We start from the raw sequence: 26,059 nt of genomic DNA, 5'->3' as shown, positions 1-26,059 counted from the left end.
CTTTGTTATCGATTGTCAACAATTCAAGGAATGACTCTCCTTTCCTTTTGTTACCGTTACTTCTGCCTTCCCCTTTTCCCCCTGGCAACAGCTCCATCTCTGGAGCCTTCTCCTCAGATTGGTGAATCCTTCCCCGAAGAAGCACCATTCTGATGAAGTACCCATGAAATCATGCTTAATTCCAACCAGCTAAGCCCCTGAAGCTTTGGATCATTGCTCTTCCTTTTCTTTGTGAGGTTGCCTTTCCCCTACCTTTCTAGTTCTTCTTTATATATTGCTACTCCCAATTAGAATGCAATTTCCTTGAGAGTAAGTACTGTCTTTTTAAAAATCGGTTCCAGCCACATAGTAAATGTTTAATAATCTCTCTGTGTCTCTCTGTCTCTTTCTCCGTGTCTCTTTCTATGTCTCTATGTCTGTCTCTGTCACTCTGTGTGTCTCACTCTCTGTCTCTTTCCTTCTCTCTGTATGTGTCTCTCTGTTCTCTCTTTTTATGTCTCTGTGTCTCTATGTGTGTCTCTCTCTTAGTCTCTCTATGTTCTTGCCTTCTCTTTTCTTTCTCCTTTGTCCCCTCCCCCTCCCTCATCCTCTCTCTTTCCTCTTCCCCCATCCTCTCTCTTGTCTTTTCTCTCTCCTCTCTCTTTTGTTCCTTCACCCTCTTCTTCCCTCCTTCTTTTTCTGTCTCTTTTTTTAGTCTTTTTCTTTCTGCCTATCTCTGTCTCTGTCTATTTCTCTCTCCTAAAATAGCACTCATTTGTTGGTGACAAAACCTGATTTCAAGCAATTCCAAATCATCCATTTCAACCTCATTTTCATCACACTGGCTTCCCGTGTGAGGAATCAATCTGTTTTCTTGTATATTTAGATGAAATTAATAACAATAATCTCAAAATGGCTGACATTAATTTAGTGCTCAGAGATTTGCAAAATGTTTTCCATATATTATCTCATTTAAACCCTACAACAGCAAGATAAACACTCTATCCATTTTTCAGATGAAGAAATAAGTCTCAGAGAGGTTAATTATTTGCTCATGTACCTGGTAAATGTTAGAGGTGGTGGTTAACTCCAGTTTTTCCTGACCCCAAGTGTATCCTCTATCTACCACATTATGTTGCTTCTCAAATTGATCTGTTCTTTTTCAGTCTTGTGACCATAAATGGTCATATGGCAGAACATGGTTTGGTTAGCCATCTATGAAAATCAATAGTGCTATGAAGAAATTAAAGTTATCTATAATGATATGGAAAAAATGTTTGGAATCATTATTGATTAGAGAAATGCAAATTAAAACACCCCGAGGTACTGTCAGATTGGCTTATATTATAGAAAAGGAAAATGACAAAATTAGAGAAGATATAGGAAAATTGGAGTACTAATGCATTTTTGGTAAAGAGTGATTTGAAATTATGTCCAAAGGGCAATCTAACTGTGCTTACTCTTTGATCCATCAATACCACTATTAGTATCTCAAAGAGATCATAAAAAAGGGAAAAAGACCTACATGTACAAAAATATTTATAGTAGCTCTTTTTTATAGTAGCAAAGAATTGGCAATTGAAGGAATATCCATCAACTGAGGAATGGCTGAATGAATTGTGGTGTATGAATAGAATAGAATACTACTGTGCTGTAAGATGAGCAGGTGGACTTGAGAAAAACCTGGAAAGACTTACATGAGTTGATGCTGAGTGAAATGAGAAAAACCAGAAGAACATTGTACATAGTAACAGCAAGATTGTGTGATGAACAATTATGATTTACTTAGCTTTTCTCAGAAATATAATGATCTAAGATAATTCCAAAAGACTCATAATAGAAAATGTTATCTATATTCAGAGAAAGAACTATGGAGCCCAAAAGCAGATTGAAGTATGTTATTTTCACATTTTTGGTGACTTTTCCCTTTTGTTCTGTTTCTTCTTTTACAACATGACTAGCATGGGAATATATTTCCATGATTGCATATGTAGAGCCTATATCAGATTGCTTGCCATCTTGGGGAGGGGAGAGGCAAGGAAAAGAGAAAAAAATTAGAACTCAAAATCTTATCAAAATGAATGTTGCAAACCATATTTGCATGTAATTAAAAAAATAAAATACTATTTACCAAAAAAAAAAAAAAAAGGAAAGAAAAAAAGAAAAAGAAAAGGAAATCAATAGTGCTGTCGGAGAAGGCCATATCTTCTGAGAGACTCAGAGGCTGTAGTTTTTCCTCCTGGAATTTCTGAGAGTTTTTTCTATCTTTCCCTAATTTGCCCTTACAATATCGATGAGAGACCACAGTCTTCACTATAGCCAAACTTAGGCAAATTGCCTTCCTGTGGGAGTGAGGAGGAAGTCTTTTAGCCTGGAACACTGATTGTCCCCGTGCCCAAGGAATGAATGAAAACCAAGAAGTAGTACTCACCTTCAATACAGTCTTGTTGTCTGAGGAAGGTGTGCGCCCAGACCACAAGGCAAATTTACAGGGATCGCCTTCCACGTGTTCTGTCACACCCAGTTCTGAGGTCTGTAGACAGGAAAGGCCTGTGAGAGGCGGGGAAGGGGAGGGCAATGGGGAAACTTAGGGCTGGGGTGGGATGGGAAAGGCGACAGAGAGGAGAGGACCGGGGAGGGGGCTGCTGTCAATCAAATTTAAACAAGTGGTACATTCTGTTCATCTATCCAGGATGAGAGACAGAGAAACAATTGTTCAAAATTGGGATGGACCGCAGAAGAGTGGAAGAGGAAGCAGTCAACATAAAGAAAATTTTCTTGACTGTAAATATTGAAGTGGGAACATGAGGAGGGTTAGGGAATCCCCTTCTCCTGGTATCTTTCCAAATAGAGACTTCATTTGCCTAAGATACTTTTGGATTAAAGGGGTGAGAGGGGGAATAGATGCGATGACTTTGTCAGGGTCTCTTTCAGCGCAAGGGCTCAGAGAGAACAGGAAGCTCCCTATAGACCCCACCTACCAGTAGTTTGTTCTTGTAAACATATTTTGTGTGCCCTGAAGAGTCTTTGATTTCCTTGCTAAACACCAAAGAGATCTCAAAGAGGAACAAATGTCTTTCTCGTCCCTTCCGGATAAGAGACTTGGGATCCCATACTTGGAAGGCATCTTGGAGAATCAGCTCCCCCTGAACATCCAGGTTCTCATCAAACCCTGAAAGACACATGGCATTCCCATTCTTTCAGTGGAAATTTGCTCACTATATGCAGCCAAGTACAAGACTTACCTGTCCCCAGGTAGCCTCTTTTGAAGGATACCTTTCTATTTTCATCACTCTGGTGACTTCTGGTGATGGTGTGCATGTTGAGCTCTGGACATTTTTTGAAATAGTTTCAGCATGTATGTAAAATGTGTGTGTGCTCTATGTTCCTATCAGACTGGGAGATTCCTAAGGGCAAGGAACCCCACCTCCAATTTATACGGCATAGATCTTGTTAGGACTTAGTTGATTCTTTATTGTCTTCCCCATCAGAACATAAACTCTTCCAGGGCAGGGGGTGTCTTTATATCTTCAGCACTTAGCAAAGGGCTGGCACATAATGGCTGCTTAGTAAATGGTTACTGACTTTCTTTATATCTTCTCTATTTCTTCTAACTTAGGGCTTGGAATAAATTGGAGCCCAAGTCTATGGCTTGCTGACTGACCAACTAGCCTGGACTCCATTTTTCTTTCTTATCTTTTTTCCCTGATAGACATTTCTGTAGTATTTGTTCTTGCTTCAATGACTCCCATATCTAGAACAACATCACATTTAGCAGTGTCATGAACAAAATGTTCAGAGTTCATGGAACTTTAAGCCTGTGATATATGGTTTTGAAAGGCCATAGGAGCAAATATCATAAGGAGAAAGGAAAAGCCTGGAGGAATGAGAGAAGGAAAGAATGAGATAATGAGGCTGGTATAGGACCTCTAGTCAGGCAGCAAATGGCCAGATTGGGGATGAGTTTCTCAAAGTTTTCCTTCCCCCTCTCTTTTTCCCACCTGTCCCATTCCCTATGAAACTGAGTATCACCCAGATTCCTCGTAGTCCTGACATTTGACAAGTTCTTTGGGGAAGAGCAAAGATAAGAAAGAATCATCTTCTAGAACACTGCTATCAAACCCATATGGAAATGGATCCCACAGAAAAGTACAAATTAAATTATCTGTGTCTTATCATTTATTTGTTTTGTTAAACATTTCCCAATTACATTTTAATCTGGTTTGTCCACACTCAGGAAGTTTCCAGGTGCTAGTTCTGAGCACAGGCTTTTCCTTAAATCTCTGTCCACCAGTCCTGACCCAGGCAATGAGTTCTGTCTCTTCTAACATATCCTACCTCTTGCCAACATGTTGCTTCTTGGTTCATCTCTTCTATACTGCCATAATCCCTTTATTGAAGGTCTCCAGTGGTTCTCAAACTTTTGTTTTTAGTATCTTTATCCTATTAAAAATTATTGAGGATCTCTCCAAAGCGTTTTTGTTTATCTGGATTATATTTATAGACATTTCCCATATTGGAAATAAAAACTATTTTTGAATTTGTAGGCCCTCTAAAAGGTTTCAGAGATCCCCAGGATTCTCTAGACCATATTTTGAGAACCACTGCTTTAAGCCAAAGAAATGTGGTTCTTGTGGATTGATGAACCTTCATAGAGTTTTGTTACTTTTCTGGCCTATTTAACTTGGCAGCAAAGTTATAGGGCTGAAGAACACATCAGGGTGAGAGACAGAATCTACATAAATTTCATAGGCAAATGAAAAATATGCAAATACATGTAAATCAGCAATACTATTTTTGCATTAGAACTCAGGCACTTTTGGTAATAAATATGCTGACTTGTCCTCAACTCATTTAATTGGAGAGTTGAAACCTACCCACCTTGAATGGTTTAAGCTTGACTCTGCTTAAAGGCTGGAGGATGGACAAGTTGACCTATAGGACTCCCTGTCAGTCTGAATACCTAAATATTCTTTATAGTTACTAGTGATTTGAGGCTTATTTGTCTACTTCTCCCTGCTCTGTCTCATGTTTGGTATTATGTTATACTTCCCACCCTCCTTTGCTCCTCTTTCCCCAGGAAAAAGAGAAGGCCCATAGGTGGACATGCTAGGAATGACTACCTTCCAACATGCTGACGTGCATGGCGTCATTAGCTTTCTTTGGAACGCTGAGCATCACTTCCAGGCCATCCTTGAGCTCCCCTTTCCCTTCTTCACAGCAGGTTAAAAGTTCCTGAGGAAAAAGTCCAGGCATAATCAAGGCCAGTTCTTATAGCTCCCAAAAACCGCTTCCTAGAGGCAAAAATCACCTCCACTTCATCCATCTTGTATTATACAGATCCTCAGAGCTCTAGACAAGATTGGGAGGCGGCCTAAGAAATACCAACCATTCAGTTTTCCAGACCAAACTACCCTAAATTCAATGTCACCAAGCCTAGCCAAAGCAGTATTCTGGAGTGGAAAAAGAACTAAATCTTTTCAGGTCAGTTAGGAGTCTTGGATTTAGATATGGCTCTGCCATATGCCATTCGATTTGAAGAATCACCCAATTTTTTTTGCATTTCAATCTCACCTGAAAAATGGAGATTAAAAACAGATACATTTCATACTTTGAAGTATTGCTGTAAAATTCAAATGAGTTAATGTTTGCAAAGGAGCCATTTTATTAACTTAGGACTGGTAGCCATTGGGAGGAAAACATGACTGGGAAGGATAGGATGCATTTCTCTTTAAGTTAACTACACACAAATGATATGCAAGTAAATCCATTATTTTGAGTTAATGGATTGGGTACTCTAGGCTATTACAAAATTCCTACCAATTCATCAAATTTTGTAACATCCCATGAGTTTTTCCTGACTACCTATCCTGATGACAAAGGTATAATAGGATTAGAGAATGTATAGAATTGAGAGATAGGAAAGGTGTAATAGTATGGAAAGGATAATGCTCCTGGCGAAGATATTTTATTGCTGACATTTAGGTAGAGAGAATTCCATCTCCTATGTAAGGGTTTTCTTGCTTCCCTTAGCTGAGAGTATCTCCCCCTTCCAAATTGTCTTGAATTTCTTTTGTGTATTCACTTACATATGTGTACATGTTGACTTCTATTATAGAATATAAAGTCCTTAAAGATTTGTTTTTGTTGTTGAGTCATTTTAGTCATGTCCAACTTTTCATGATCCATTTGGGATTTTCTTGACAGATACTGAAGTGGTTTGCTATTTCCTTCTCCAGCTCATTTTACAGATGGGGAAACTGAGGCAAGCAGGGTTAAGTGACTTGCCCAGGGTCACATGACTAGAAAGTGTCTGAGGTCACATTTGAACTCATGAAGATGAGTCTTCCTGACTTTAGGCCTGATACTCTTTCCACTGCACCATCTGGTTTCCTTGAGGAGAGGAAGTTTCAATTTTATCTTTGTGTTCCTATAGCCTAGTACATTTATGAGAGGAGGATCTGGACCTGTAATTTTATCACAATATAGGAACCTCTTCTGATATTAATCCCTCTACCAATGCTGTTCAGCAACATTTCTGCCACTTTGAATCTTTCAGTGCTGTTTGGAAGTACTTAAAGGGAATTTTTCAGAGGAGAAACTTGAACCCAACTTTTCCTGACCCACTCTTTATCCATTGCGCAATTCTGTCTCTCACTCAGAATTTAGTAGGTACTCAATAAATAAATGAAAAGCATGATAAAAATCTCACAGATATAAATAATAATGCAACATGTATATATAAATAACATATAAATAATATAAATAATAATAGCTAACCTTTAGTGCTTTAGTATTTGCAAAAACTGCCTATATCTTATTTCATCTAATCTCATTTCTGTATATAACCACTTCTACACAAAAGCATAAGAATGTCTCAGTATCTTATCTCCCCACTTTATTTTTATTTATTTATTTTAAACATATTTCCATATTTGTCGTATTGTGCAAGAAAAAAACAGATCAAAAGGGTTATTTCCCCACTTTAAAGAGAAGCTCCCCAAGGGGCAAGGCCATATCTCTTCTGTTATCTTAGGATATTTGGGGACAGGGATAATAAATATAAAATTCTATAGAATCACAGAATATTAGAATAGAAAGCAACCTTAGAGGTTACCCTTTTATTTTACAGATGAGGAAACTGAGGTCCAGAGAGGTTAATAGCGCATAGCTAGATGGAATCAGAAATCAGTCTTCTGTTTCCTGGTTCTATTCTCTTTCCACCTTCCATGACATCTTTTATGTGTAAGTAGTTCTCTTCTTTCCCCTACAAGAAAGAGGGTTTCCTGAAGATGGGAACTGTATCAACTTGTCTGTTTTTACCTCTTTCTTTAGTTCATCATAGGGCTCAACACACAAACAGACATATACATATAGCACTTTCACAATTGTAACGTGCTTTATAGATCTTATCTAATTTGATCTTCACAACCCTATGAAACAGAAAGCATTACTGTCTCCACTTTATGGATAGGAAAACTAAGACTGAGAGATGATTATTGATTTGTTAACTCTCACATATCCAATAAAAATTGGAGATGGGGTTGAAATAGTTGGATTTAGACCCAGGCCTGTTGCCTCTTTTCATAAGAAGGCACTTTAGATCAGTGTGTGACCAAATCCAAAGAATGCTATGATAGTTAATCTCTGAAGCTCTTCACTGATTCTTTCAGTTATCTACAATCCTCTGTGTCCCCCTTCCTCATTACCACAGGAATAAGTTTTGTTTCTCTTGACAAAATCCTATTATCAAACCCCAAGGATCCAGGTGGCCTTTTTTTCTAGTGTGGAAGAATTTGGAGGCAGTGGGTACAGTGGGATAGAACGCCAGACCTGAAGTAAGGAGGACCTGAATTCAAATCCGGCCTCAGACACTTAATACTGCCTAACTGTGTGACTCTGGACAAGTCACTTAACCCCAATTACCTCACAAAAAAAGAGAAAAAAAATCAGAAGAAGGGTTTTAAAATTGGAGACAAGTTACAAGTTACAACTATTTCCTCTTCTCCAGTGAATTTAGATATATAGGATCATAGATTTAGAATTGGAAAAGATCGTCATTCCTTCATTTTATTTATGAGGAAACAGACCTAGGACAATTAAATGACTTGCTCAGGACCACAAAATTAGAAAGAAGTAGAGTTAGAATTTGAACCCAGGTCTTCTGACTCCCAATCTCAACTACCTTATCAACTTCACTTTGTTATTGTTGATTTGACATTCTTATTATATACAGAAACTTTAATATTTCCCTTGCTATACTGATCATTTATTCTTTCTTTACTTAATTTTTTGGCAAGGCCAGTGAAGTTAAATTTCTTGCTCAGGGTCATAAAGCTAATAACTAACATGCTTGAGACCAAATTTGGACTCAAGTCTTCCTGGCTTTAGGGCTAGTGCTCTATCCACTGTACCACGTAAGCTGCCCCCTCTTTTTTACTTTAAAAATCAACTTCATTTGATAATGTTAGGGGAACTTTCTAGGAAGAAATAACAGAAAACATACATCTACTTAGAACAGAATATGCCAATGAGTTTAGACTACTGGTTTACCATTAATGAACAGTTAATTCTTCCTAGGTCTCTGCTTCTGGTAAGGAACCACTGTACATTTCATTGAGAGCCCAGCAGGAAAAATATGGCAAATGAATTGATTTGTACAATGAATAACAAACTCCCTAATGGACATATGGCTCCCATTCTTCTATTGCATCTAAAATCTTCCATCCCTTGACAGAGATTATTGCTAATTAAAAGTCAAGTTACTTGGAACATAAAAGACCTCAATGATGGAAGCCCCAGAGTCTATTTGTAAAAACTCTTCTTATTTATTATTGATGTTAATAGTTCAGCAAACTATTTTTCCCTTTTATTCAGCTGGAACTTTTGCTATAGACTTAAAGTAGCTCACAATAGCTTTTGGCAAGAATTCCATTTGTTTCCTCCAAACTGTCCTCATATCATCCATTTCAATTCAACAAATATTTATTAAATTCTTGTTACATTCAAGGTAAGGAAACTAGGTGGTACAATGGATAGAGTGCTGGGCCTGGAATCATGAAGATATGAGTTCAAATCCAGCCTCAAACACTTACTAGTTGAGTAACTCTGGACAAGTAACATCATCCTGTTTGTCTAACTTTTCTCATTTGTAAAAGAACTGAAAGGGAAATAGCAAACCACTATAGTATATTTGCTAAGAACACAACTGAAGAATGATTAAACAATAACATTCTATAAGTTACTATAGAGTGGCCCTGCCCACTTTTCCAGACTCTATTTTTCTTTTCTATTTTATCAGTATCCTTTTCCCAGTAGTTGCTGATGAACAAATATTCTCAGAATTTTCCGTATTTTTTTCTCTTTCCAAATCTAACCCATAACCTCTTTTGATTGTACTTTTCTATCATAGAATTCAAAGATTCATAACACACAGGGAATTTTTAAAAAATGAAAGTCACTGACATTTATTTTAGATATGTTGCCTTATTTCTTTTAGTACCAAGGCAAATTGGATAAGGTTTATAATCATAAAGAGGAAGGATTTATAGAACGATATTCAATAATATGTATTGCCATATTACAATCTGAATGCCCAAGACCTTTTGTAGAAATAATAATATTAATCATTGACAGTACCCATTCATACAGAGTTTTAAGATCCACAAAGCTTGTTCCTCTTAACAGTCTGAGGGAGGAAATGAAAGTATTATAAATATACATTTTGTAGATGAGTTTCGAAGAGGTTAAGTAACTTTCCTAGAATGACATGGATAGGAAATAGTTGAAGAAAAGAGAAGGGTGAGAGGTGGGGATGATGTACAGCCAGGCTCCTACATTCAAAGCATGTAATAAAAGGCATAAGGCAACAGAGTTCTATCCTTGGTCATCTTTATCCTGATGATTACTTGCCTGCTAAGAATGCATCTTATGATGTGAACAAATTAAATCATAAATCATTACCCCTTTTTTTGGCATCAGACTGACTGTTTATTGGGAGGTAGGACAACATTTTAAAAAACTCTCCCTTGAAGGATGAGCTGGAACCACCAGTGTTAATGCTCCCTCCATCCTTCCCAAATAACTATATACATATTTATGCTATATCTTCCAGAAGAATGTAAGTTTCTTGAGTCAGAGCCTGTTTCCTTTTTATTTTTGTAACCTTAGTGCTTCATATTGTTTGCTAGATTGAATTCTCTAAAACGGCATTTCAAGAAATGACCTAGGTAAAAATTATGGGATTCTAACTATATTTTTTCAGGCCTCTGAGAGAGTGATATATTTATTAGATTATAAAATATATTTCCCCTGAGGAAAAATATATTTAAAAAACCTTGCTATTAAAGGGAAAACATATGAGGATTGTTCTTATTTCAACAGCTCCTGGAAAGCTTAAAGAATACTCTTCTCCATTCCCCCACTTTTCCCATTCCAAAAGAAAAAGCTTTGTGCCTAACAAATATAAAATTAAGCCAAAGCTAATGGCACTTTGTATTCCTAGTGTCCAGAAAGCTGTCCTTGGTCCTGAACTTAAGTCTTTGAGTCCGCTGGAAGCAGGGTGGCCAAGAGTATTGTGTCGGAAAAGAGAGAGAGAGAGAGAGAGGGTTATGTAACAAGCAATCCACCATACAAGGTGGCATCCAAGGTATTGTACTATGATGTACAGGAAGCTCTTTTCTCAAGAAAGCCTTAGCTTTCTTTCTTCCTATCTTCCAAACACAAAACATGCTGGAAAAACAGAGAAAGTATCCTAGAACTAAGAGAAGGTAAATCTTGGCAGTTTCTGAAGGGCATATTTGGAATTGAAGTTAGAAAGGGTGTTGAGTTGGGAACTTCATCATTATGGACAGTGCTCAGATACCTGACTCTATGTATTAGGTACAGCTGGAGGTGAAGGGGAATATGATTGAGCTAGGAGGAATAGTAGGTACCTTCAGGAGCAGTTGGTACTTAGTGATCCTCTGGACAGGCTTGATTAAGTAGGAAGAAATAGAGTTGGCTAGTCCATGGCGTTGCTGGATTTCCTATAGGGAATGATATAAAGAAGATTAGATATATATGGAAAACAGAGAGAGAAGAAGAAAGAGAGAAAGGGAAAAAGAGATGAGGGGAAATTTGCATTTAAGGGGAGAGAGGAAGAGAAAAAAGGGAAGAAATATGACATTTCCTGTCATCATTGGAACCTGAAGGATGAGGGTCCATGATATTTAGTATTTCCCTTGTTCTGTCCTCTGTCTAATAAATTCCTATCTTTGGTTTTCCCCATAATCCCTAATTCAGAAGTGCTAAAACCCATCTGCCCAACTCTACTCCCTTCTTTGTCATATCCATTCAATTTAGCTCTTTTTCCTCTGCAAGTTTTTTCTGTCCATCTCAGTCCTTTCCTTCTATTTTGTCCGCTGGAACTACCCTGTAATTGCTATCAGATTGCTCTTTACCATAAATATCTTCCTGTTGCATTGTGTCTATCTGGTCTTCATACAAATAAGACTCCCTCTGGAAGACATCCCCAATGCAAAGCACTCCTTTCATGATTCCCTGACATAACAGGCCAGGAAAAGAGTAGGAATAATTCTTGCACTGATACTTCAGGACATCCCCCCTCCTACCCTTTACTATTACTCAGACAATTATTTCCTTTGCAGTTTACTCTGCCTATCCATATTGCCCATTTCAGATATGTGTCACAGTTATCTATCAACCTCTACATCACTTTTCCTTCTTTCTCATAGGTCACTGAATTTTTTCCACCTCAACCTCTGTCCTCATACTTAGGCACTTTAAGATACATACTTCTATTACCCACAATACACAGGTCACTCAGTCTATCAACTTCAAATTCTATTGATTTATTCATTCTACTTCTATAAACCTCAGGAATGTCCTTGTTTGGAATCTCATCATTCCCCTATAACTATTCTATTTACATGATTTTAAACCTGAAAATTCTTCTCTCTGATCAGAATATTTTATGCTTTCCTTTGTTCTTCTAATTTACTATTCTGATACTTTTATGCATATTCATTGTGACCTTTGGGGATTTTACCCTCTCTTTGTTCTCAATCTATTATCCCTCTCTAGTTTCATTTCTTTTCCTTCTCTTTTTTTAACATTTTCTTTTAAAAAATTGAGTTCCAAATTCTTTCTCACACCCTCCTTCTTTTCTCCCACTTATTGAGAAGGCAAAATTTGTGATATCAATTACAAATGTGAAATCATGAAAAACATATTTCCATATTATCCATGTTATAAAAAAAGTAATGAAAGTGAAAAAATTATGCTTCAATCTAAATGTGAACTCTATCAGTTCTCTCTCTGGAGATGATCAGCATTTTTCATCTTAAGTCCTTCAGCCTTGCTGAGAAAAGCTAAATTATTCAAAGTTGATCATCATGCAATATTGCTGTTATATTGTAAAATGTTCTCCTGCTTTGCATCAATCCATATAAGTTTTCCTATGTTTTTCTGAAACTATCCTGCTCATCATTTCTTAAAGCACAATAGTATTCCATCACAATTATAGACCACAACTTGTTCATCCATTCCCTCAATTGATGAACATCCATTTGATGCCAAAATTTTTGCTACTACAAAAAGAGCTGCTTTAAATATTTTTGTACATATAGATCCTTTTCCTCTTTCTTTGATCTCTTTGGGATGTGAACCTAGTAGTGGTATTGCTGGGTCAAAAGCTATGCACAGTTCTACAATTCTTTGGCCTTTCCCTTCATATTCTTGACATTTTATAGTTTTTAAGTTCAATTATAAATTGTTTGTTCCATTGAAAACCTATTTCCCTTACCCAATAGCTATTCATAACTTTCCAAAGTCAATAAAGGCAATGGCCACTTGCTAGCTATTTCTTTAGTTTTATGGAGCATTTCCTTATTCAGAGCCATTTGGGATTATGGAAAATACATCTTCTCCTGAATGATATCAGAGAGATCTTCTTGGGGGTGGTGGATTATGGGGACAAAATAGCTTCATAACAGCCACAGTTAGGCTTCTTTTTGATTGTTAGACTGATGGTTGGATAGGTGTGGTTTGGGGGAAAAGAGGCTCATTAGCCATATTAAAAAGTACAGCATCTCAGAAAGCCACGAGGTAGTGATAGAGGAGTTGGCTGTGTGAATACCTTAATGCTTCCTTAGTTTATCTTGTTGAGTACATCTCAATGCTTTGCAAAGAGTTTAAGAAAGGGTAGAAGTAAAAAACACATATTTTCTTCATTTCCCCTGTCCCAAAGGACAAAAGATTTTCACCCTGCCCACACACTGAAAAGAGCAGCTTACATCAAAGAAGGTGCCTGCATGCTCCAGGATCAACTGGCTGGAATCAGGCTTGTTTTTACAGTAGGTGACGTACATCTGGAATTTGTCTGCCTGGAAAAACCAACCACAAGGAAAATCATAGATAAACATTTAGTAGTCTTTTGTTCTATGCACATATAATATGAAAATTGACTGACATCCATGGACTTCAGACAACTTATATATGGCTTTATTAGAAGCTGAAGAATGGACTAATTGATTGCAGGGATATTTTTTCCAGATTGAAGCTGTACCCCTAACATACACATACTCACAAATTCTTCTTTTTCTATCACTGCAAGTTAGAGCAGTGTCTACAGATCAATTTTAAATTATCCTTTTGTAAATAATTTGTGGCCAAACATACCTTCTTCTGGGATACTTTCCCTGTACAATCAATTTGTGTGGTCAGGGAATGTAAACTAATTTTTAAAAATTGTTTATATGTTTGAATTAAATTTTATTTTTAGAATTTTAAAATTTTAAACTGATTCAGATATCATTAGGAAAGTGAATCAGTTCACTAATAAAGAAAGCTAAATAGTATTGGTATGGGAATTTTCCACGGTTATGAATTATCTGTAATATCACTGCATTGATAGATAATTAAGAGTTGACTACATTTGTTGTAAACAAGGAAACAAAGGAGTGAAAATAAAAGAAACATAGCAGCTCTTCTTAGGTTTGATTTGATACTTACTGTTATCAATCAGAGAACAAAGTACAATGTAGTGCTTGACTTAGCAAATCATGAAACTGTTTTGTTTTCTTTTAAATTAAAGATGGCCATAAACAATGAAATGGAAAGTGAGAAGGTGGAGCTGTAGCTAAGCTTTGACATCAATCACTTAACCTCTTGGGGTTTTTGTTCCCTCTTCTGTAAAATGATGGAGTTGGTCTGCAATATGTGATCTCTGAGATCCCTTGAATGGATATAATGTGATGATAATCTCTTAGGTCTATTATACTTCTAGAATCTATGATTTTATAACAATTAGCTGGAGGACTAGGCAAATCACTCCACTGGTCCTTAATTTTCTTCTCTACAAAATGGACTTAACCTCTCTTTCTAAATAAACCATAAAATTGTTAGGAGACTAAATTAATGCTACAGATGTGGGAAATTCTGAAAAGTAATCAGACCTATGCAAATGAAAATTATCATTTATTACTCTTATATGAGAGCCTTATGATTGATCTCTGTTTATTTGGATCCAGTCAATTGAATTTTATATTCTCATTGAAGCTCCCTAGGGATCTCCACAGTTGTCTGTACTCACATTAATTAGCATGAATCCAAGATAACGTAGAGTCAAAAACATAAAGGAACTCATTTTGTATATTTCTTTATAAAGAAGCTGGTAGAGAGAGTCTACTAGTGTGATTAGTGACAATACTTAGCAAAAAAAAAGGGTAGTTCTAGGAGTGCTGATCCTTTTTGGATCTATAAAGAAAAGACTCTTTTCTTATTACTTGTAGAAGTTGTTACTCCTGTATATGGACTGGATTCTTTGGCACATAGTAAGCACCTAAAATGCTTATTGAATGAATGAATGAGAAAATGAATGATTGTGAACACAATGGGCTCTAGACATTAGCAGGAACAATTATAGACCAGTCTCTCTCCAAAGACAATATTTCAGCCATATTCTGGAGTTAGGCTTAGAGCCTGCTTTACCTCTTACTTTTTCAATCTATAAAATGGGATAAAATCTTTTCTTACCTAATCTACATGGTTGTCAAAAGGATAAAATAAAGATCATTGATGGGAAACCAGCATCTATCAAAACTTCTTTACCTTTTTCCATGTCCTGGACCACTTTGACAGTCTAGTGAAGTCCAGAGTAATGTTTTTAAGGGCATAAAATAAAATACATAGGATTACAAAGGAAACCAATTATATTGAAATATATACACATATCTATGGACCCTGTTTTGGGAACTCCTATGTAGAAAAATAAAAATCTAGATGATTATTTCCTAGTGTTAATTATATTTTAAAATAATAAAATGTTCCAGTTTTCTACCACGGACCCTTTTTACCATTTGTGGTCCCTGGCTGAATGCTCTTATTTGCTTAGAAGTGTGGATTGTGAGGAGTAAACTGAAATTTCAAGAAACAAAGTGCTAGGAGAAGAAAGTATCAGTTTTTAAAAGTTAAATTTTAAAAATAAGAACCTTGGTAGAAAATAATTGTAAGAACTAAAAGTCTTCAAAGTACTTTATGTGTGCTATCTTATTTAATCCTTACAATAACCTTGGACTAAAGATGCTGTTTTTATACCCAATTTACAAATGAGGATCCTGAGGCTTAGAGCTTAAATGCCCAGTATCTGGACAATATTTGAAGCAAAATTTGAACTCAGGTCCTCCTGATTCAAAGTTTAGCATTTGATTTTATGCATCACACCTAACTGCCATCCAAATATTTTAAGGATTAGTACAAAATTTTCCAAGAACTAGCATTTAGGAAACAAGGCTTTATGTAAATTATATTAAATAGAATACAAGAGCCAGAAAGATAAAAATGGAGAGCTAATTAATTTCAGGAAGTTGTGATAGCTAGTTATAGTTGTTTTGGCAACATCTTGGGATCAGGGCTGGCGTTCTGCAACTTATCAATTTTATGCCCTGTAAATTGTCTTATTTTACATTTTCTTCTTAGTTGCTAGTTGTCATTGTTTTTATTATTGGCCTAAAACTGTTACTTTATTGGTGTAGGGAACCTAGTGGGGACATTTTCTGTATCAATGTTAGATCTGCATATGTGCAATGCTGCAACTTCTATAGTTCTGGAAGGTTGCCTGAGGCACTTAATGACTTGCCCAGGATGATGCAGCCAGTTTTTCTTAGAGGAAGAAGTTGTACCCAGGAGATCGCTGGTCCTGTCTTGGAGATTTCTACACTGACTCTAATCATTTTTAAAAATACTCAACTTCCTGGATCTCTTCGATAAAGAGAGCCTTAATTGATCAAAGATGGACAGAAGCAGCTACACCCAGAGAAAGAACACTGGGAAATGAATATAAACTGCTTGCATTTTTGTTTTTCTTCCCGGGTTATTTATACCTTCTGAATTCAATTCTCCCTGTGCAACAAGAAAATTGTTCGGTTCTGCACACATATATTGTATCTAGGATATACTGCAACCCATTCAACATGTAAAGGACTGCTTGCCATCTGGGGGAAGTGGTGGAGGGAGGGAGGGGAAAAATCGGAACAGAAGTGAATGCAAGGGATAATGCTGTAAAAAATTACCCTGGCATGCGTTCTATCAATAAAAAGTTATTTAAAAAAATAAAAATACTCAACTTCCATTGCCATGTGTACTTGGCAAATGTCACTAATATTAGTTAATAGAGCAGACTACTGACTTGGAGAATAGAAACTAAGAGAAAAAAAGGGGACAGTCAGCCTAGATTTGGGAAAATATGACAAGCCTAGGAACTCCGAAAACCATGTAAGAATTTGTGAGAGCAATGAAGAGATTGGGGTCTGCCAGCCTTGGGATATGGCTTATTGTTGTTAAGTCATTTTTCAATCATGATTGATTTTTTGGTGATTCCATTTGGGGTTTTCTTGGTAAAAATACAAATGGTTTATCATTTCCTTCTCCAGCTCATTTTATGGGGCAGAATTATGACTTGCTCAGGATCACACAGCTCGTAAGTAACTCAAGTTGGATTTGAACTCATGAAGATTTTCTGGTTCTAAGCCCAGTATTTTATCCAGTGTGCCACCTAGCTGCTCTATAGCTCATTAGAAAATAATGGGAAAAACACTTGGGTAGAATTAGGTATAAGGTTTAGATTCAAAAGCCATTCCTGGCTGAAATAATTTCTCTACAAGATCAGATGGGAAACAATCACATCAGGACCTCTATCCTTACTTAATACAGCAGGAGCCAGAGACAGTGACTGAGGGGAAGATGAATATTTTTTCCCAAGTGTTAGCTCCCAAAATGAGAACTGAATCTCCTGGGAACAAAGTGGTATAGTATCTAAAGAACCAGCCTTGAAACCTGGAAGACTCAGTAGAAGATCTGCCTTGGATACCAGCTGAATGATCTTGGACAAATATCTATTTTAATCTATGTTCATAGATATTTATATGTATAGACTATGTGTATATATGTATGTTTATATATATGTAATATATACATCCATACTGATCTCTATAAATATCAATGTAGCTATATCCATATAAATATATCTACTGATATCTTTATTTGTATACACATACACAGTCTATACATTTAAGAGAAAGTATAGACCTGTATTGATATAGAGAGAGCTCCCTAACCCAGGAGTTCCATGTAAGAATGAAATCACTGCCTAATTCCAATTGTGCTTTGACCAGAGCATATACCTTCTGGATATAAAGTGCCAGTTGCCAAATTTCAGCTGATAATAGGGAAAGAACCCAAGACGCTGAGATACCCAGAAGAAAGTACTGTCTGCCACATGAACTTGGCAAAAGCCACACCCAGCTCAAAATTCTGCTCAATAGAACAAGCTATCAATGTGGAATACAAGCTATCAACAAAAAGACTGCAAGACTGCGACAACTGACAAAGAGTTCAGTTCCTTTTCCATTAAAGAGCTAGTCTGTGGCCTTGGTGAGCTAATTAGACCTCCTTTTTGAATCTTACTGAGTGAGGTTGCAACAGATCAGAGTCTCAATGCAATTTCACAGCTACAGCGCAGAGTATCCCAAAAGTCTTGGTGCAGATTTGTGCTTATTAGAGTTTACTCAAATTTATTACAATTTTAAAAAATTCGCTAAGACTTTTTGGGACAATGTTAAAATGGGATCCTCTTCTTCTAGGATATAGGACTCCATACTGAATGGGTTGGTTGTATCATTTGATATGCTTCTTTGTGGATCAATCCATTTGCAAACAGTACAAGGGAAATGTGCCTCAGCTTTGTATTCTTGGGATGAGAAACAGAGCATCTGCTTAGGATATTACTGGTTTGTATTTGTCTGTAAGTAGCAAGAAGTAACTAGGGAAGTCAACTAAACTGTTCAGATTGATAAAGGGGTGATAGTCATTGAGAAAAACTGATCCTAGACTAGGCTAATAAATCTCTTGTGTGAAAATGTATTTGAAACTTTGTTTCTATTTTCAAAAGTAAGCAAAATAAGAAAATAGTATTTTTTCACAAATGGACTAAGAGAGGTGATTCATACAAATCTTGGATTCATGAGTATTAGGACAATTTACAAATAGAAAAAATAACATTGTCTCACTCTTTGGCTAAAGACACCACACTGGAGACTGACAAACTGACAAATGACTACAAATGGAACTAAATTAAGTCCTGCCTGTTTCCATAGAGAAGACACAAAACCAGGGTTGATTGGAGAAAGATGTATGTGTATTGAAATGAAGAAGAGCAGACAGAGAAAAGTAAAACTTGGGAGGCTCTCATTTCCTCTAACAGACAAGTCAATGAAATAGATTGTTCTCGTCCTTGTCTTCCACAGGAGAATGCCACTGTCCTTATTAAGTGAAGGAAGCCAAGGTATAAAAAAAATGAAAGGACCAAGTTCTCTGTCTCATGCTCTGTCCCTCAAAGATATTTGGCCCATCTATGAGCACTTTATGTAGGGTGGATTGGCAGTGAACCTGATTGTATGATAGTCACATGGATGGCATGAGTCTCTATTTCTTGGCTCTGTCTGGAATTTGAAAAAGATACTAAAGGCCCATTACCCAGGTGACAAAGCAGTGTCCCACGTCCTCAGGCAATTGTTCATACTTCTCCAGTTCTTTGAGGAAGATACTGCAATGGGAGAAAGAGTTCAAATCAGACACTGCACAGTTGAGCCCCCAGACAACCACACCATGAATTAGTCTGGATAATCATAACAAATCATCTCTTTCGTAAACATTATGGGATAATAATTTTAACCTTAGAGGATCACAGCTTTAGAGTTAAGAAGCACCTTGGACATTATCTGGTTGATTCCCCCATTTTACAGATGAGGGACTGAAGGTCAGAGTGGTAGAAAACTTGTGAAAGGAGTCAAACAAATCCTAAGTGATTTGAACCCTGGCTCTATGATTCAAAAAGTTGTGATTTTTCTGGCTGTTCTGCACTGTATCTCCCCTTTACATGCTTCTGGAACTTTTCCTTTCATCATCAATCAGTGGGAGCACAAGAAATATAAACTCATTTCAATAAAAGTTCAAGCTTGGGAACAACTAGAAAAGGGAAAAGCCCATAAAACATATATGACTACTAATCAGAAATGATTATCTGCCATCAGTCCTTTGGATCAGTGAAAAGAAAAAAGTTGACTGTATTAATTCCAAATTGAAAAATCAACAAGTGAAGGCCTGTGTTCAGGGATACAGACTCGTTAGAACATAAGCTGGAGCCACCCCTTGTTAGAAGGAGAAATCTGCTGCTACAAAGAACAAAGAAGAAGAAAGAAAAGAAAACCAAAGAAATGAAAGCAGAAGGGAAGGGAAAGGGAAAAGAAAAAGGAAAGGAAAAAATTCAGCATTGAAAATCAAATATAATGGATTTTTGGTTTATTCACAATTTTGGATTCTCTGTGCCTTTGCTTTCCTCTTTTAGGAAAGGAAATTAAATGATGACTAATATGATTTGCTGTATGTGGTACTGATCCCTCGGCAGCCACTAATGGCTCAGGTGAATGATGAAGTAATGAGTGTATTTGGATGTCTCTCCTAAGTGTGTCATGAATTTCACTTGTTTGCCTGTTTATTTGATTCCCTTCTTCATCTTCACATAGTTCTCACTAAGTCTTGGGGCTATTGTTTCTTGCTCCAGGTTAAAAACTTCCTTCTCCTACCACCTGACTTGGGTGTGATCAATTACTTAATCAATACCTTCCCCTCCCCCAATTAAATTGGAAGTTCCTTCAAAGAGAAATCTTCAAGTGTGCAATGGGAGCTAGAAGTGCCCTAGGGAAAATGGAAGAGATTACAATATTCACTCACTATTCTTCTACTGCATTCCCTTAACAGGGAGCCACAGAGGACCATAGTCATAGTCATAAGTTTATATTGTAACTACTGATCTAGATTTCCCCTCATTTCTGAGTTTTTAAGTCTCAAGATCTGGATTTGGGTCTTAGCTCTAATATTTATAAGTATATACACTTAATACAATATCACTTAAAATCACTGAGCTCCCTTTAATTATCTGATTGGTAAATGAGTGTAAACTTAACTCACTCATTATAACCAGAAAGTCCCAGATTATGTTTTACATTCCATCTGGCCATACACCCTAGGCATCTTGCCATTTACCCTTTTGTATTAGTAGTAAACCTCCACCTCCTCTTCACAATCCTACTTACCTGGAACAGCACCCTCTAATAGAGGAGTTAATCTCATACACTCAGTTTTGAAACTGCCTTGAGGATGAGCTGTTTTGTTTCCTGATTGACTAAAGACTGATTATAAACTTGCTTAACTCAATATATCTAGCCAGCTCCAGACCCAGCTCCATATCCCGTCCACTTGGAATATTTTACCTTCTTTGCTGCCTCAAGCATTATGATATCTTCCTCTTTGCATCCTTTTCCACTTTTTTTTTGTCCTAGTAACCTTAATAAAATCAGCATTAATATTACTTCTGAGAAGGGGGTGACAATTGATTGCCTATAGCTCCACTAGCTATTCCTAGGACTCCTTCTAGCAAAACTCCCATCCTTAGCTACCATTCTTCATATAGAGTATTTCTTGATTAGAGTATAAGCTTCTTGAGGGTGAGGACTCTTTAGTTTTTGGATTTGTATCCATAGGGCATAGCAAAGTGCTTGGCACTTGTGCTTGAGTCATTTACTCTTGAGTACAACTTTCTGTGATCCATTTTTTAATTTTCTTGGCAAAAATCCTGGAATGCTTTGCCATTTCCTTCTCCAGCTCATTTACAGATGAGGAAACTGAGGCAAACAGGTTGAAAGGATTTGCCCAGAGTCACACAGCTAGTAAATCTGAGGTCAAATTTGAACTCAGATTTTCCTGATTCTAGGCTGAGCTCCCATCCACTGTATCACCTAGCTGCCCCTCTTAGCATTTAATAAGTACTTAATATGTTTTCTCTCTCTCTCTCTTTCCCTCCCCACCCCACCAACATACACCAACAACCAATATCTTTAAAATGCGGATAATAATACTTGTCCTATCTACCTACTGATGTGAGAAGCAATCACCACCACAATTATAATGATAATCCAATGAGTGTCTCTGAATGGGGCCATCTCTCAATTCCTAATAATTACAGAGCCTGATAGAACTTGGCTCATTACATTTTTTGCATCAGACTGTTTCCTCTGTGAAACGAGGGCTTATATTATGTCTATCTTTGTATCCTCACTACCTAGCAAGATACCTTATACAGAGTAGATATTTAATAAACAATTATTGAATGGAATTGAAAGGATAATATAATTTTTAATTTTAGCTCAAATGTTCAACTTTTAGAACTTAAATCATCACTAACAGGCCCACTGATCTCATTGCAGTTTCCTTCTCTACTTATTCAACAACTTTAGGATAGTTATCTTATTTTTAAATAGATTTTTATTTTTCCAAATGCATGCAAAATAGTCTTCAACATTCACCTTTGAAAAACCTTGTGTTCCAAATTTTTCTCCCTCCCTCTCACCCTCTCCTACAGACAGCAAACAATCTAATAGAGGTTAAACATGTGCGATTTTTCTAAACATATTTCCATATTTGTCATGCTGCAGAAGAAAAATCAAATGAAATGATGAAGGAAGAAAACATGAGAAAAAAACATAACAGTTATTTTAAACTTATTTTTAGAAAATAGAGGGGCAATTAGGTGGCAAAGTAGATAAGAGTACCACAGTATTGCAGTCAGGGTTCTGAGTTCAAATGTGACCTCAAACTCTTACTAGTTGTATGTCTGAGACAACTTCTTACTTGTTAAGTAACTAACCTGTTAAGTAACAGGTTAAGTAACTTCACCTCCCCCCAAAAAAGGAAAATAGAGATAGAATGGTAAAACCAGATCTGTGATTTCATTGGTATGCAGAACTTCTAGAGGAGGAAACTTATACCAGTACAATACTTGTATCTTCTCTGCAATTTATTGTCTCAGGATGTTGCTAGAGCACTGGAGAGGTTCAAGTTATTTTCCACGTCACAGAGCCAGTATATATCTGAGACAACATTTGAACTCAAGTCTTCCTAGTTTCATGGCCAATTTTCTGTCCACTATAACATCCTGCCTCTTATCAAATAGTGGAAATAATTACAAAGAATGGGAAGCTCACAGGATGCTGAAAACGTCGTTCTAAAGGACAATGAAATCATCATTCCAATTTGAATGTAAGAATTGCAAAACAAAACAAAACAAAAAACCCCAAACCAACAACCCCAAAGCAAAAATAAATAAATAAATAAACATGCTTGCAATAACTTCAGGGGAAATTGCTTTGAATTTGGAATCAAAAGAACTGGATTTGAAATTGAATTGTTCCTCCTAACTGTGTGACCTTTGATGTCACCTAAAACTTGGTGGTCCTCAGTCTCCTCATCTGTAAAATAAGGAGAGTGGATTGGACGACCTCTAAATTTCTTTTTGACATTAACTCTTGCTCATAAATGCAGTATGAAGGTTGACAAGCATCAAAATCTCCATGTAAATGGAGACTTCAGTGCATGAAATTCACTGTGAAACATTAATTTGGCCATAAAATGAAGGTCTGAGTGGAATAGTGTTTCATGATGAGTTCAGGCAGTCCTATTTTTGGTTTTTACCTCACTAATGTCAGTGACAGAACTAAACACAAATTAAATTTAGCAGCATGAAATTTGCTTTTTGCCACAAGGTAGGCCATCCCTTGCCCTTTCATTCTTGCTAAGCTATCCCAGAAACATATGTAGAAAGAGCATATACTTTTCATGAGTCCTAGTATTTATTTTTATGTTTCCCAGTGTTACAAGCTAGACTTTGCTTCTGGACACTCCTTTTTGACTTCTACCAAACCTGGTAGGCCCTCAGACAATATAATCAGGTAGGTCTATATTGGATCCAGAATCCAGCTTCATCATTGTTCCATACCTCTGGTTCTGGAGTATGTTGAATGTTAACTTTGGAACATTACAAATCATAGACTAGGATCAACATCATCACCCATGAACTTCCTAAACTAGCCAAAATATGTAATCTGAATTTCGGATGCCAGTGAGTCCAACTTCTACCTGAATAAGAATCCCTTCCTCAGTTAAAATTGTAGTTGTTCAGTTGCTTTTTAATTATGTCCGAATCTTTCTCTCTTTTTTGGGAGGCATTTGGGTTACATGATTTGCTTAGGGTCACAGCTAGTAAGTACCTGAGGCAGATTTAAATTCATTCATATCCTTCTAAATCCAGGGCTGGTGCTCTATTCACTGTGCTACGTAGCTGATTCTTCATGCCCCAATTTGAGGTTTTCTTGATAAAAACTCTGAAGTGGTTTGCAATTTCCATTTTCAGCTTTTTTTTTTTTTTTGAGGCAATTGGGGTTAAGTGATTTGCTCTGGGTCACACAGCCAGAAGTGTTAAGTGTCTGAGCTCGATTTGAACTCAGGTTCTCCTGACTTCAGGGCTGGTGCTCTATCCACTGCACCACCTAGTTGACCCCTCCAGCTAATTTTAAAGATGAGGAAACTGAGGCAAAGTTATATGAGGTGCCATATTTGAACTCAGGATGATGAGTCTTCCTAACTCCTGACTAGGTGCTCTATCCACTGTGCCATCTAGTTGCTCCTTCAACTAATACCCACTCTCACAATGGTATTCCTTTCTAAATGCTCACAAACCATTTCCATAATATATTCTGGGTGTTTATCAAGATTCAACATCAAAATCATCTGCTTATCCACAAATTCCACTTTCTTTCCTTTCTTGAAAATTTCAACATTTTCCTTTTTCCAGTTCTGTAACACTTCTTTCCACAACCTCTCAAAATATCACTAATAGTGTTTCAGCATCCATATCTGACAGTTCTTTTTGGTACAGTGATTCTCTCACCCCAGGAAATAGCTAATTTGGACTTGATCATCTTAATTACTCTTACTATTTTCTTATTTATCCTTAATTTCAATGTCTAGTCTTTCTGTAGAAGCTTCCCCTACAGCTAATCAAATTATAGTTTTCCTCTTCTTCCCCAATTCTGTATTATTTTTCTCTTCCCATTGGTCCACTCTAAAACATCATAAATACCTTCCTATCTTTGCTCCTGCTGGGAGGATAGTTTGTTATGTGCCTTTGATCAGCAATTAAAAGTTTCCTGCCAAAACCCCATTGCAAATTGAAACTCTGCACAATTATTATCTATGAAAGATCTCCCAGCAGAATTCAAAAGACATGGAAAGGCAGACCCAAGGCCATGGCAACCCTGACTCATCCCTGCTGTTAGCTTCACTGGGCCTTGTTGCCTATTTTTACCACACATTCCCTTCACACTTTTTTCCTGTTCATTACCATTTATAGACTGATCTGAAAAAAATTATATACCTGCTCTGTTCCTTCCATTAACATGCTTAAAAATTCTATATAGCTGCAGCTGAAATAATGAACCTCCAACTCAATCCCCGCAGTCCTAGCAACACAGCAGGTGGGTCCCTGAGGAGCCTATCCTAAGCTGTATAAGGCAACACCTGTTCCTTCTCTTGCCTCCAAACCTCGCAGCACCCTATTCTCCCTTATAAAGGGGCTCCTGCAGTGCTATGAAAAATTAGGTATCTCCATGAGGTTTAATACAAAATTCTTGATAAAGATCAGTCATTTTGTTGCTGGCAGGAACGCGTAACCCAAGCAGGCACATAAGACAAAGAATCAGGTTGCAGGCTCTGCATGTTTTATCTTGCCCCCAAGTAGATACTTGTGGTACCTGGAGAAGTCACGGAGGCTAAAAAGAACTATGTCACCTCAGCTCAAGGTGGCACTTTTCCTATTTTGCTAAGTAGAATCCCTTGGATATTTTGAAAGAATACCAATTAATGATGCTGAATCTCATCAAGATTGAAAGTTTTCTAGCTGAAAGCATGATGGAAGACAAGCCTTAAATGCAAGAAGAAAAGAAGCTCATTAAAGGACATTGCTGGTCTGTAGCCTAAAAGTGAGATCTATCTTAGCAATAGGAAGATATGTATTACCTGGCCAATTGTGACCTCCATGCTCTTGTTTCTTTTCCCAATAATGGGTCCCATAGTGACCTATGGGAGAATATTCCCTGCTATATATGGAAGGGGACTCTTTTCTGTCCCAATAGTCTTGCTTTGTTGTTTTTGTTAAATGTATTTTGCTTCGAACTGTGTCCTTTGGGCAGCTGGGCTAGCTAGCTTCTTTCTAGTCTACATCTTATGGATCTCATTTATATGAAAAATTATATTTAATATTTGGAGTAGATGAATTGAGCATGGGATAGGAATAAGAATAATTTTTTCCTTGCAGAACAGACAGTTATATATAAAGCTCTTAGAGAATTATTAAGACTTAAGAGATGTCATTGACACATCCAATAACTATGAGGTAATACCTCATACAAATGCTTTGGCAGCAGGGGAGTATTTTCTCCTAATCTTGCAAAGTGCCCTAGACAAAGAAACTATTTTTTGACACTGTCTGATAAAAATGCTTTATAAGATTTGTCAGAAGAAATACCACTCTTAAGAGAAAGTAGTCTTACTGTACTTGAAACTGATAAAACCATAGTAGGAGTTCAGTTTAAAGTGTCACAATTAAAGACAGACATCTATAAGCTGGGGA

The 26,059-nt window shown here is 36.9% G+C and overlaps 1 protein-coding gene across 12 annotated transcripts in view; it reads right to left on the bottom strand.

The window, feature by feature from the left end:
- The window catches only part of KALRN (kalirin RhoGEF kinase), a 927,260-nt gene that overhangs the window by 288,407 nt on the left and 612,794 nt on the right, over positions 1-26,059 (bottom strand). For all 12 annotated transcript variants that reach the window (XM_051985449.1, XM_051985462.1, XM_051985457.1 and 9 more), the window contains 6 exons: positions 19,012-19,081; positions 13,275-13,364; positions 10,914-11,006; positions 5,103-5,214; positions 2,961-3,151; positions 2,411-2,512 (listed from right to left, as the gene is read on the bottom strand). In XM_051985449.1, the coding sequence (XP_051841409.1) occupies positions 2,411-2,512; positions 2,961-3,151; positions 5,103-5,214; positions 10,914-11,006; positions 13,275-13,364; positions 19,012-19,081 (658 nt within the window). The remainder of the gene's footprint in view (positions 1-2,410; positions 2,513-2,960; positions 3,152-5,102; positions 5,215-10,913; positions 11,007-13,274; positions 13,365-19,011; positions 19,082-26,059) is intronic.

The sequence above is a fragment of the Antechinus flavipes genome, chromosome 3, assembly GCF_016432865.1.
Source record: "Antechinus flavipes isolate AdamAnt ecotype Samford, QLD, Australia chromosome 3, AdamAnt_v2, whole genome shotgun sequence".
Taxonomy (NCBI): Eukaryota; Metazoa; Chordata; class Mammalia; order Dasyuromorphia; family Dasyuridae; genus Antechinus; species Antechinus flavipes.
This window is presented reverse-complemented; position numbering and strand designations above follow the sequence as displayed.